Genomic DNA, 13,981 nt, shown 5'->3' with positions numbered 1-13,981 from the left:
GAATGTTTTGCAATTTTTAGGTAGAATAGTCAGGGAAGCCCTCACCGAGGGGGTGACATTTGAGCCACGACCTCAAGAGTGAGCCATGAAGAGATCTTCGGGAACAGTAAGTGCAAAGGCCCTGTGGCAGGAGTGTGCATGGTGTGTAGGAGGAACAGCAAAGAGGCTGAGTGAGCAATGGGAAGAGGGTTGGAAATGAGGGCAGAGATGGGGCTGGGGCCCAGATCCTGCAGAACCTCATGGGGACCCAGTGAGGACTTCGCTTTGACTCTGAGTAAGGTGGAGACCACCAGAGGACTCTGAGCAGAGGGATGGGAGCTGACTTCAATGACAACAGGTGCCCTCTGGCGGCTGCCTGGGGAACAGACTGGGTTGGGGCTGGAGGATGGGAGCAGGGAGACCAGTGCCCAGGCCACTGCAACAGTTCAGGGAGGTGAGGGTAGCTCAGACCTGGGGTGAGAAGGGGGCGGGCGGGGGTGGTGGTGATAAGTGGGCAGATTCTGGATCTATTTTGAATGTGGGGGCCATCAGGATTTGCCGATGGGTTCAATGTGTGAGAAATAGAGGAGCTGGGTGGACTTGGCCTCTTCTGAGCCAGGTAAGGTGGCAGGAGAAGCAGGGGAGGAGTCTCAGAACCCCAGTTTGGGAGGTAGTGGGTTTGAGAGGATGCCCATCAGGTGCCCGCCTGGAGGTGTCAACAGGCCCATTGGACATCTGCGGGCAGGCATTGAGTGGGCTCTTGGCGTGTAAGTCTGGAGCTCCGGAACATCAGCAGCAAATTCAAGCATGTACCTTGCCCTCAGGGAGCTGAAATTGGGTGGTGGGGACAGCTGTGAGTCAGACACGCTCCCCCGATGAGCAGATAAATTCAGACGGTGAACTAACCGGGCACAGTTCGTACCAGCAGATAACAAAGGTGACCTTGGTTTCTGTACCGAAGTCCGTGTGCAAATTGGTAAAACGTGCCCCTTTCCCTTGTCTGCTGCTGCGTGATATGGTAGCTGCTATCCACATGTGGCTGTTTAAATTTGAGATCATTGAGGGCGCCTGGGTGGCTCAGTTTGTTAAGCGACGGCCTTCAGCTCAGGTCATGATCCTGGAGTCCCAGGATCGAGTCCCGCATCGGGCTCCCTGCTCGGCCGGGAGTCTGCTTCTCCCTCTGACCCTCTTCCCTCTCGTGCTCTCTATCTCTCATTCTCTCTCTCTCAAATAAATAAATAAAATCTTTAAAAATAAATAAATTTGAGATCATTGAAATTAAATAAAATTTAGAAATTCCGTTCTTCCATTGTATTCACTCCATTTCAAGTGCTCAGTAGCCACCTGTGACCAGTGGTAAGCAATTGGATGGTGCAGATCTAGATGTTCCTGTCACTGTAGGCAGTTCTGTTGGATGGTGCTGCTCTACATTCTTTATTTCCAACTGAAAGGGTAACAGGAGAAATGTATATGTCTACAGCATCTAAAATGGTGTTTATTAGATCTGGCACATTTGTGCAGTATACAACCTGCCCAACCTCACAAGGCGGCTCTGCTCAGCCTAAGGAGCAGAGGAAGGCTTTTTGAGAGCAATAAGGGAGCTGGAATATTGTAGAAGAATAGGACTTCAGTAGGGGATAGGGAGGGGGCAGGGAAACTCTCTTAACAGCATGTGCAATGTCCCTGTGCCTGGAGGAGCGTAAATCGGTGTGGCTGGTCTGTGGAGCCACCAAGGGGGATTGTGGTGTTAGGTCCTCGGAGGCCTTGTAGGACACAGAACAGAGCATGATCCTATTTCCTGAGGGCAGTAGGAGCCTTGGAATGATTTTAGCAGGAGATCGACATGGTTAGATGTGTAATTCCTGATATACCACTTCCTGGCTGTGTGACCTTAGGCAGTTACTTAACCTCTCTGTGCCTCAGTTCCCACCTCTGTAAATGAGGATAACAATAGTACCATTGTCACATTGTGAGAACAACCTGCTTCAAAGAGTCCCTGCTGCATAGTAAGCACTATATAAATGTGCACTATCATTTATTACTGTTGTTGTTACGGTTTGATAGAATCTTGGCTGCTGTGTAGAAAGCAGATTGTTGGGGGTGGGGCGAGGGGATTTGGGGAGACCATTGCAAAGGCTGTTGGACTCATCCAGGCAGGAGGAGGAGATGGGGGTGTGGACGGAGGCAAAGTGGCGATCGGTTTGGGGGTAGAATCATCAGGGTTCATTGTGTGGGGGAAGGGAGCAGCAGGGGTCACCTGTGACATCCAGGGGTCACCTGTGACATCCAAGTTTCTGGCCTGGAGCCCTGGGTGGAGGTGGATGGGAGGGGCCCAGAAGAGAATTTGGCTCGCAGCAGATGCCTGATGAATGCAGATTTCTCTCTCCTCTGGCTCTGAGCTTCCCTCCCCCTCAAACTGCGGCTCAGTCCTGGCAGTGGAATTTCTCAAGGTCACTCTGTGAGTCTGAGAACTTGGCCTGTGGGACCTGAAGGGCTTCTGGCACAGGCCCCAGTGTTGGGCTGGAGTCCTGTCCTCGGGCAGCACGTCGCTAGCCCCGGGAGTTGGTTCAGAAGGGGATCTGCTGAGGCCCGGCTGTCCTGGCTGTCCTGGCTCCCTGCTCTGTGGTGTCCATGGCCCTGGGCCTTCCCACTTCCAAACTTCTGCCAAGGGTGTTCCTCCCACTTGCAGTACCTCTTTCCTTCCACTAATTCAAAATTGCACCTGGCCTAAACAAGTTGTTCCTTAGGGCCTCCTGTCTGAGAGACACGGAGGGTTGGGCTTGTTCATGGTGTATCTTCTGAACCATTGATCCCCCCATGAGGCTCGCTGTATAGTCTGGGACAAGTCACATGTCATCCTGAAACCAGCAAAGAGGCTAGGCACCCAGAAACTCCCTCCCTCATTCATTCATTGAGTCAACATTTGTGTGTGTGTGTGTGTGGGCAGGGGTGTGGGGGAGTGGTGGTTGCCTAAGATGAGCCAGGCAGGGCGCCTGGGTGGCTCAGATGGTTAAGCGTCTGCCTTCGGCTCAGGTCATGATCCCAGGGTCCTGGGATCGAGTCCCACATCGGGTTCCCTGCTCCTTGGGAGCCTGCTTCTCCCTCTGCCTCTCTCTCTCTGTCTCTCATGAATAAATAAATAAAATCTTTAAAAAAAAAAAAGATGAGCCAGGCAGAGCAGAGGCCAGTTTGTGGGGACCGTGGAGGTGGTGGACCACGTCTGGTACTTATGCCAGTTACAGCAGGGAGCCACCCCGGGGGTGGGGGTAGGGGGCAGAGGGTGCGGGATCTGTTTCTAGTCTAAATAAGCTCTTTGCGGCAGTTTCGTGGAGAGCGGTTTGGAAGTGGCGAGAGAAGAAGCAGGGAGAAGAGAAGCCCAATGCAATTGTTGAGGTCAGAGGGGAAGGTGGCCGTGGAGATGGGGGTGGGGGGGATGGATTCAAGGGCGACTCAAAGGTCTAGCAGTGAACTTGCTAAAGGATTGGAGGCGGGGTGCGAAGAGAGGGAAGTGATCCAGGATGCCTCGGAGATTTCTGATCAGAGCATCTGATGAATTAGGTGGTGCTGTTTCCTTTAGGGAGAAGGCTGGCTGAGGGGGAAGGAAGAAGAAATGAGGCATTGTCCTCGGGCCATGTTAGATGTGAGATGCCGTTTCCAATGGGAGGTGTCAAAGAGATCATTGAGTATGAGAGGTTGTGGGGGGAAGAGGTCTGGGAGGAGAAACACAAAATTTATTGGAAGATGGGGGCGGGAGGACATGACCTGTGGCTCGACTTGCTGCATTTGAGGTGACCGACATCCCAAGAGAAATGTCAACTGGAGAGTTTGTGTTTGTCAGTTAGTATAAAGGGTTAGCTGCTGTAACAAGCAGGCCTGACGACCTGTTGGTTTAAAGGAAGTGGAAGATTGTTTCTCTCCCACTTAACGGTCCAGTGGTTCCGTTATGGTTCCACGTGAGGTTATTCTAGGACCCGGGGTCCTTTCATCGTGTTGCTGTGGCATTCCTTAGAACACTGTCTCCATCTCTGTGTGGTCAAAACTAAGCCGGGGGCAAAGCTGTGTTTTCAGCTGGCAGAGGAAGGAAAAGAGTGGAGATGCAGGGGAGCAAGAAGCAAGGGGGAAGTCGGAGCTTCTGCAGCCTTTCTGCTCACGTTCTGTGGATGAAACGTGTCTTCTGGCCACACCTAGCCTCTAGAGAGGCTGGGAAACGTATTATCTCTGTGCGTCACCGTGTCCACCTTCCCCTCCGTTACTGGGGACAGATACCCTATGCCCCGGAACCGGGTGTCAGGTCTGGAACCTGGAGGAACGGGTCCGGGCTAGAGATGTGAAGTTGCCCAGAGATACACAGAGATTCACAGAGTGGTGTTGTTTAAAGGCATGGGAATAATGAGGTTACTTAAGGTGAGCTCGAAGAGAGAGAAGGAGAGAGGGCCCAACACAAGCCCTGGGGCACCCTGTCACCTAAAGGGTGGGCGGTTAACAATCCCTCACGCTGTGCCCTAAGCCCATTTTTCTTCTCTCTGACTCTCTCCTCAGGCCTTGTATGACCCCATCAACCCCGACAGGGAGACCCTCGACCAGCCTTCGCTTACGGACCCCCAGCGTCTGTCCAATGAGCAGGAGGTGCTTCGGGCTCTGGAGCCCCTGCTGGCCCAGGCCAACTTCTCCCCGCTCTCAGAGGACGCTCTGGCCTACGCTCTGGTGGTCCATCACCCTCAGGATGAGGTCCAGGTGCCTGTCTTCCAGGGGAGAACCGAAACTCCCAGGAGGCCTTGGGGCAAGGATGGAGCCTTTGGGAGGCAGAGGCTGCTGGGAGTTGTCCTGAACACAGGGCATGAGCCCACGTAGTGTTTTTGGTGAATTAGAATGAGGCACCTCTTTCCCAGTCCTTGCACTGCCATCTGTTGGAAAAGTATCATAATATACAGATCTTCCTAGGACTAGAGTCTTTATCACCATTTACCAGAAAACTGTAATAATAAATAATATAAAACGCTCATCCTTAAAGTCAACAAAATTAAAATAAAAATACTAAAATCTTCCAAAGTCCCCCATTTTATAGTGATTTTTAAGATATACTTTTTTTCCAAGTCATATTTTATTGTCTGAAATTGGGATATGACTTATAAGTGGTGGTGTGGCATAGTTTTAACTGACAATATAATTCTCTTTTAGCTGCTTCATAAAATAATGGAATATCCAATTGACAATCATATTATGGCATATAAATGTATCAAAGTAACATGTTGTGTACCTTAAGCTTACAGTGTGCTACATGTCATATTTATTCAATTAAAAAATAATAGAGTATCTTAAAATCAGTGACATCTTAGATTCTTGGAAATGTGGTAATAAAAATGACTATGAGGTAAATGGTGCCATCTTAGATAGTATGCCCTTGTGCAGTATACAACATGAGCAGCTGTACATGGCCATCCTGTCCAGACCCATCCTGGGTGATGATAAGCCTGGGAGAGGGGTGGAAATCATTGAGGGGAGGGGCGTCTAATTCTAGTAGCCTATGTTCTCACCCTAGCCCATGCTCAGCTGCCTCTGCTTCCTTTGTTCCCCTTGTCAGGTGACAATAAATTTGGATCAGTATATCTACATGCAGTTCTGGGCCCTGGGCCAGCGAGTCGGGCCGATGCCCCGTAAGTCCAGCGTGGGCTCCAAACGTGGCTTCTTCATCAAGTCGGCCCCTGCAGAGAGGTGAGGCGGCCCTTGTTCCCCAGCTGCAGCGAGAGGGAGCAAGGTTAGAGTCGAGAGGGGACTGACAGGTCAGTGTCTGGATTCGGGTGTCGGGACCTTGGGGGGAAGTCAAGAAAGGGGTGGGGAGATCATCCACATGCTGCCTTTTCTTCCCAAGGGAAAATAAGAACTACAGTGCCCAGGGGAAGAGGAAGGGTAGGGACCCCTCCCCATTTTCCAAACGAGGACGGCTGAGGCTCAGAAAGAGAAGACCACATTCTGAAAAAATGGCGCAGCCAGAATTCTGGTGAACATTATATTTTTAACAGAGGCTACTCTAATACAGAGCAGGGTCAGGAGAGCCAGCTCTCTTGGGCCTGTAAATTACCTAGTCTTTCTGGAAATCAGTTAATCAAATATGGTCATGAATCCAAAAAACCCAAACCAAAACAAAAAACCCAAAGGCAAAAAACAAAACAAAACAAAAAGCCCTCATATCCCCATATACCCCTCAGTAAGTCCACTTCCAGGAATCTATTCCAAGGAGATATTTATACTTGCAGACTGTGTGTTTAATTATCTGTCTCTCACGCTGGACTATAAGCTCCACAAAGGCACGACTGACTCATTTTGCTGCCTCTCCAGAGCTTAATAGCGCTCCCTGGCACCTCGCAGACACTCAAAATGAAAAGTAGAATTTGAGTTTGAAAAACAGCTCACGAAAAGATTGGTATTCCGCTCCCATTCAGCAAGTGCCTAAAGCCAGAAGCCATATCTATGTGCCCCATGACAGGGGATTGCGTTATTTAACTGACGCCCTGTTGCTGGACACTGGGCTTCTTTCTTCTTTCTTTCTTTCTCTCCCTTTTTTTTTTTAAGATTTTTATTTATTTATTGAGAGAGAGAGAGAATGATAGAGAGCATGAGAGGGAGGAGGGTCAGAGGGAGAAGCAGACTCCCCGCTGAGCAGGGAGCCCGATGCGGGACTCGATCCTGGGACTCCAGGATCATGACCTGAGCTGAAGGCAGTTGCTTAACCAACCTCAGGCGCCCCAGCTGGGCTTCTTTCTGAGTTTCCTCCCGCCCCTGTTAAGTAGCCTTTACAGTGAGTGTGTGACTCCGGAGCTAGAGAGAGAGTGTCCCCGGGGCCGGAGGGGGCTCCCCAGGGATGGTCCTCACTGCCCTGCCCCCCTCTGTCTGGCAGGAGGTACTTTAAGCGGGTGGTACTGGCAGCCCGAACCAAGCGGGGGCACCTGGTGCTGAAGAGCTTCAAGGACACGCCACTGGAGGGCCTGGAGCAGCTGCTACCCGAGCTGAAGGTGCGCACGTCCACCACGCAGCGCGCCCTGCTCAATCTCACGCTTTTCGTCTCGGGCGTGGTGTTCTTTGTCAACGTGGGCATGGTGGTGCTGTCAGACCTCAAGATGGCCACCTCCCTGCTGTTGCTCCTGTTTGCTATGTTCATGGGCCTCCGGGCCTCCAAGGTGAGTGGACTGCCCCCAGCGTGCTTCTTGGGTCCCTGCTTCTGGGTGTTCAGCCGGCAGCTCAGGCCACCCTGTATTTTTGCTTCTTCCGTGCATTGTTCCTGCCTTGTGCAGTCCTTCCCTCCTTTACCTTGTCATTCCCACTTTCCCTCCCTCCTCCCCTTCCTTCTCTACCTTATGACCTCAGTGCAACCTTGGGCAGCTTTCTTAATCTCTCGGCGCTTTGGTTTCCTCACCTGGAAAATGGAGACAGGAGCGGGACCTGCCTTGTAGGGCTGTCCTGAGGGTCGCAGGCGGGACGCCATGAAAAGCACTGGGCGCAGGGCCCGGTAGGCAGTAGGTGCTCCACGAGTGTTCACAGCCCGTCACTGAGTGCCTATTTTAGAGGCATTTTAGGGATGTGGGGAAGTTGTTTTAGAACTGGACCGCCTGGGTTTGAATCTAGCTCTTCCGTCCCCTCGCTGTGGGACCTTGAACAGGCTGCTTAACCTCTCTGTGCTTCTGTTCCCACATCTGGAGAGTGGGGATGACAAGAACCTGATCCATAGGGTTGTTGTGGGGATCAAATGCACGAACAGAGCCTGAAATATCGTACAAAATGTACCATATGAGAGTTAGCCATTACTGTTACTATTATTATTACTAAGGAGGCTGTTGTTCTCTGACTCTGGGCTTTCTCTTCCTGGCGGTCTGTCATTATCACCAGGGAAGCTGTTTTATAAATAAGGCCTCCTGAGCTCCAGCCCAAATGGACTGAATTGGAAACTCTGGGACTGGGGCCAAGGAAACTGTATTTTTAACACCCTCCCTTCCTGATTCTGCTACATGTGAGCACACAGCCGCCTCATACGGTTGCGCGGGTTGTTCACCATCCAAGGATTCGAGGCTGAGGGGACGGGTGGGGGCTGGAAACTAACTTGTGCCACGTGTGCTGAGTCAAGGTTGAGTCAGCCCAGAGGGGCTGCCTTTTACCGATTCGCCCCAGGGCTGACCCTGGCCCCAGGAGTGTGGACTGGTGTGTGATATCCGTTGTACTTGATCATTCACTCGCTGGTTCATTGGTTTTCAAGCTGTTTATAGCCATCGCAGCGGGGTCTTAGGAGGACTGGTAATAAATTGCACAGATAATAGCCAGGCTGGGCTGGCTGAGAGGGGGTGAAGGGCTGGGGGTGGGGATAGCCACTCCTGCGGAGCACTAGGGGTCAGGCGGGATTTAAGGGAAGCTTTGAAAGGGGAGGATTGAACCCGGTGGAGAAGGGGCTGAGCGAGCACAGCTTGGGGGATCTCACGGGGCTGGAGTCTGGGGTACAGGGTGGAGAAGCGAGGCCCCAGAGGGTGGTAGGGGACTTGAATGCCAGAATAGGGGCTTTATCCACAGGACAGCAGGCAGTTACCATGGCAGAGTGTCACATACAGGGAGTGCAGCCACCACCGAGGGGGGGCACTGTGAGACCAGCAGCAGGGAGGCTGGTGAGGGGTGTCCACTGGTCGGGGGGGGGCACCCAGAGTCCCAGCCCTCGGTGGACCATCCGTCCCACCTGCCTGAGGCCCCAGGGGGCTGTGGAGCCTCTTGGGCTCTGCAGGGGCCAGGTTAAAACCCAGGTCCCTAGTTAATTTAGCGCATCCCCATTAAATGTTTTTTCATGCTCCGGGCTAAGCGCCAATCCTTAAATGTGGGCCCTCTGAGCCTCCTCCAGCTGCCCCTCCCTGCACACTCTTGTCCCCTCCTGTGTGTCAGTCACTCCCAGATATCTGTCTCTGGTGCCGGCTCCTCTCCCAGAGTCCAAACCCCTGGCCCTGCCCGCTCCCTGGATGTGCCTAAGCCCTTCCCACACTTCTGCACCGCATCCCACGGAGCTCAAGATCCTTCTTCCCCAAACCCCCCTCTGAGGACTGCTCTCAGATCAGATACCTGGGAGCTGATTTTGCTGCAGTACGCACATTGCTCTTTCTTCCCCGCAAAAGAGCTCATCCATTTCTGTGGTTTCCACAGGCAGCTGTCTGTCATCTCATTGATGTGGTGCTCCATGCTCAGCCTGGAGCTGGCCAACTCCGGAACAGCCCCCTGGTGGGCCCGTTGCACTCCCCTCCAGCAGCAGCTCCCCATACCCGCTCCTCACTGTGGTTCTCCATCTGTAGAGGGCCCTGTCCCCCCCCCCGCCCCAATCACTGGCTAGACCCCTGGAGATGGCCCTTGCCCTGCCCCCCAGTCTGTCAGTCCCCAGACTGTCCTTCCTGCCCCGCTTCTGTGCCATCTCGTTCCCTCTGCACTGGCCCTAGCCCAGGTCTTCCCAGCCTCCCCAGGCAGTCTCATCCCAGCCCTCCAGCCCATCCCCAAGGGCCTCAGAGCTGGCCTTGCTCCTTGCTCACAGCCTGGCCCCAGAAACCCTGTTTCCCCAGCCTCAGCCAACACAATCTTACGCTTCAGCTCCACCAAAACATACTGCTGGCACCCCCTCCTGCTCCCCACTCTGCTGCTTCCCTTTACTCCTCTCCCCTTTGCAGCTGCTGTTCCCTCTGACCGAGATGTCCTTTCACCCCTGTTGGGCGGGCCGTCCCTGGCTCACCCGTCACCCTCAGCTCAGAGGCTCTAGGAAACCTTCCCAGCCTTCTCGGACCTGGATGGTGCCCCTCTGGCCTGCCGTCATACCCTGGCCCAGCACAGAGCAGGCCTGGGGTTGTTGAGAAGCAAGCATCCCGCGGATGCTTCAGGGCCGGTCCTGCCGTGCAGGGAGAGGTGTGGGGCACGTGGACAGACTGTCGCGTGCCTAACGGAGGTCGCAGTGGCCACTGCAGGAGCCTGATGACACAGTTGCTCATCTGTGGGACACTATGTCCACTCCAAACCTTGAGGATGAGGCAGTGAGTGTTTTCTAAGAACAGACCAGGGGTGACTTGGCTTGTTCTGAGGCCCAGAGGCCCAAGAGAGAGAGAGGGCAGCTCAGGGTAATGTTCAGGGTAAACCGGCTCATCAACACAGGCTGCATTCAGAGAGGGGGAGCAGGAGGTGAGCGGGAGAAGTCTTCAGGGGCCAAGCCATGCAGGGCCTTGGCGTCAGGCCAGGGAGCATGGACTCTCCGAGGGCACTGGGGAGCCATGGCAGGACTGTGAGCGAGGGAAGAGCAGGGTCAGCTCTGGGGCTGAGCGGGGACAGACCAGAAGGGGCAGGTGCAGGCGGGAGGAGGCTATGCATGGGGCAGGTTGCAGAGGAGGGGACGGCCCAGAGAGTCAGGGCAGGAGGACAGGGCTAGGGACCGACAGACTGCTGAGGAGGGAGCGAGGATGCTGCCAGGGGTCTGGCCTGGGACTGGGCACACGGCGAGGCCACCCCAGATCTGGAGCACAAGAGAGGGGGACCTGGTAGGCTGGGAGGTGGGGTGAGGGGCTGTAGTGAGTGTTAAAGGGAACACCCAGCTGTTGTGTCCTCTCCAGGGAGAGAGGTCTGGCCTCCTCCGCGCGCCACCAAGCATGACCAGCCCACTTAATGTCTGAGAATTCAGTGGCATAAGCTTGGCAGAAACAGACAGAAAACCCAAGGTGTGTTTCATCCCCGACGGTCCCTAACACATGCAGTTCCCACATCTCGCCTCCCACCGATGAGATGGCGACTGGTTCCAATGCAGGGACAGACACGGACCGTGCGGGGCCTGTAGTAAGGGAGAGCACAGTCGCACAAAACCGTGTCATCGGTCCTGGGCAGGTCATTTGAGCGATTTCCACGGCTCTGCTGACTTCAGAGGCGTTTCACCTCAGGCCCCGGTGTAAGTTGGGCAGACAGTACATGCCTTTTAAAGACAGCACCCAGCCTGAGGTTCAGTCAAATATTCCGTAGCAGCTAATGTTGAAATGCCTCTTATGGGCCTGGCACAGTGCCAAGTGTCTCAAAAACCTCCTGTTGATTTCCACACCCTTTCCTGTCATCTACCTCATTTCACTGATAGTGCCCCCGGAGGACTTAGGCCTTAGCCGAGGGCTCATAGTTGGTAGGGGACAGAGCTGGGACTGCCCCCAGGCCTGCCAGCTACAGGACCCAGCAGGCTTGAACTCATTTTGTGGATGAATGGAGCAATCGGAGTGGAGGTTTTTAGTGTGAGCCCCCAAGAGCACCGGTGGGCTCTCCTTTCCCTCCTTAGGGACACCAAGGATGGGAAAAGGGGTCCAGCCGAGGCGGGGGCAAAGGGTGGGGAAGGGGTCCGCCCATTAATAGACAGCTGGGCCCCAGACTTGCCCCTCCCCCCATTCTCCTTCCCTCAAAGAGGCTTGGAGTATTTGTTTTCTGTTAACACTTCTCTTGACAATTTAACCTTTGAAACCTTCTTTTTATTACGGCAAAGTTCAAGCAAATGCGGGAATAGAACAGCATGATGAGCTCCCTCGCCGCCAGCCTCCGGCGTCTATAATTATCCACAGTCAATCCGGGTTTCACCTAAAGACCCCCTGCTCTCCCACCGCTGGGTTATTTTGAAGCAAATCCTAAACATATCATCTGGAAATACTTTAGTAGGTGTCTAAAAGATAAGGACTTAAAAAAAAAAGATCATCGTCACAGAAAGTTCCAAGGCTAAAAAGGCAAACCAGTGAGGGGGTTGCTGAAAGCTGTCGGTGGCGTCGGAGTCGCTGGGGCGAGAGCGTGTGTGTGTGTGTGTGTGTGTGTGTGTGTGTGTGTGTGTGTGTGTGAAAGACAAATACCCGGGCTCCGGTCCTGGGCACCTGAACCCAGGAGGTCTGGGGAGAGCCCGGGAGCCCGTGGGAAGGACCATCCCAGGGTGGAGTGACTAGGGGCGGGGTGTATATGGGTGGGGACGTGGCCCCTCCCCCACCCCTTCCCCGTCGCCCGGCTGAGCCCGCGGGCGCTGTCCCACCTGCAGATGTTCGGACAGCGGCGCAGCGTGCAGGCTCTGGAGCTGGCGCACATGCTCTACTATCGCAGCACTTCCAACAACTCGGAGCTGCTCAGCGCCTTGGCCCTGCGCGCGCAGGACGAACACGCCAAGGAGGCTCTGCTGGCGCACAGCTTCCTGGCCCGGCTGCCCCCGGGTGCGCGTGGCCAGCGGGAAGGTAGGATTCGACCCCGCACCCGGTGGTGGGTGGCCCTGCCCTGAGGACCGCCCCTCGCCACGCCCCTCGCCACGCCCCCTCCCCTTTGAGGCTCTGTCCCCAGACCATCGCAGCCCAGTGGTGACGTGGCCCCACCTGGAACAGACTCCATCGAGACACACCCCCACACTGCAGGCCCAGCACTCCCAGCTCCCGCTGGTGAATCTGACCAATTTCCGGGGTGACCTTGGCCCTCAGCAGATGGGACCCCCACCCCCTCCCCTGAACCCAGCTTCCGATCTTGATGGACCTGGTCCCTCCCTGGGGTGACCTCCCTGTCCTGACCTTATCCTGAATAAGGGTCTTGGATCATCAGGCTCCTGGTGTGGCACGACCTCCTTTGCTCCCAACTTCCCTAGCGCTCCTTCCAAAAGAGACTCTTGTTCCCTCCCGATGTGAGCCTCAGGTTGTCTCCTTTCCAACAGGAACCTCCCTGACTTGTCCCTAGATGACAGCCCCAGAACTGGACCCTCCTCGGCCTTGTCCCACTTACTTGCTAGCCTCAACCGAACCCCTAGGCTTCTCCCAAACCCATACCCTTCATGTTCCTTGCCCTGTGCCCTCCCTGCTGTCCCTTCCCGGTCCTTCCAGGTCCCAGTCACCTCCTCACAACGCCTACTTCTCTCCCTGCAGAGACCTCCCAGTGGCTCCAGTCGGAGGTAGAGCACTGGCTCCTGGCCCAGTCAGGCTGTGACGTGGCCTTCAACGGAACTCGGGCCCTGACCCACCTGCAAGCCCTGACCCCCAGCATCGGGATGTTCCCACCCCCGCGCTTCCCCAAACTGGACCCGTTGCCCACAGTTATTTTCGAGACTCCCCAGCCCGCACCCAGCAGTAACAAGCCCTGAGCGAAACCTCAGCCCAGCCTCGCTCAGCCACCTGGGGAGGCACAAAGCCCCGCCTCCTGCACGATAAGCTGTCAATCAAAGCTAGGCTTCGCCCCGCCCTAACTTCCACTCACCCACAGGCAATCACTTCCGTTACACTGTAGTCTTAAACAAAGCTAGCAATTAAGGCAGCCTACAGTTGCTAGGCACCCCCCCCGAACAGCCAATCAAAGCTTTTTGGCTTCGCTTCCAGGCCATCCCTTAGTCCCACCCCCGCCGTAAACATCCAAACATGGCTTGGCTGAAGAGGAGTGTCAGCCAATCACGGCTGTTCAGTGTTACAAACCACTAGGCACAGTGGTTAAACTGTGCCCTCCCGAGGCCATAGATCACTGCCTTTTTAGCCCGCTCCGGGCAAAATGCCCAACACGTTCACCAAGGCGGAGCCCCCGTCCACAGCCAATGGGAGCCGGTTAGCCCAGCTCTCTGGCCAACTGCCAATGACAGCTGCTGGGCACTTACCAACCTTAGGCCGCCAGTTGTCGCCGCACAGAAGCAACCAATCAATTTCTAAAGGAAACCCGATCTTTCTATCAATTGCCGCTGCTCATCAGGCTGACTATCTGGTCAACCGCTGATCAGCTGGTTCAGGCTAAAGGGGTTGGGGGCCTTGTGTCAGGCAGAAAACCGTGGGTCAGGAGGAATCAGAGACCATCCTCACTCCAAGACTCATTTCCACTCAGGCCCCAACAACCTCAGGTACCTTCCCTGCCCAGGTCCCTCACCCTTTCTGCAGAAACTACCTCGGTCTGGATCTTTCTTCCACCAGTGGCCTGTGCAATATTTATTGGTCTATCAATTTCTCCCCTATCCCCTCTCCCAAAGGAATAAATCATGTTTATA

General features: G+C 54.6%; 1 protein-coding gene across 2 annotated transcripts in view; it reads left to right on the top strand.

The window, feature by feature from the left end:
• The window catches only part of TMEM143 (transmembrane protein 143), a 20,989-nt gene extending 7,008 nt beyond the window's left edge, over nucleotides 1-13,981 (top strand). For both annotated transcript variants that reach the window (XM_027620228.2, XM_027620227.2), the window contains 5 exons: nucleotides 4,519-4,713; nucleotides 5,561-5,691; nucleotides 6,875-7,154; nucleotides 12,023-12,212; nucleotides 12,885-13,981. In XM_027620228.2, coding sequence (XP_027476029.1) covers nucleotides 4,519-4,713; nucleotides 5,561-5,691; nucleotides 6,875-7,154; nucleotides 12,023-12,212; nucleotides 12,885-13,099 — 1,011 coding nt within the window. In that variant the 3' untranslated portion in view covers nucleotides 13,100-13,981. The remainder of the gene's footprint in view (nucleotides 1-4,518; nucleotides 4,714-5,560; nucleotides 5,692-6,874; nucleotides 7,155-12,022; nucleotides 12,213-12,884) is intronic.

Source organism: Zalophus californianus, chromosome 17 (assembly GCF_009762305.2).
Source record: "Zalophus californianus isolate mZalCal1 chromosome 17, mZalCal1.pri.v2, whole genome shotgun sequence".
Taxonomy (NCBI): Eukaryota; Metazoa; Chordata; class Mammalia; order Carnivora; family Otariidae; genus Zalophus; species Zalophus californianus.
This window is presented reverse-complemented; position numbering and strand designations above follow the sequence as displayed.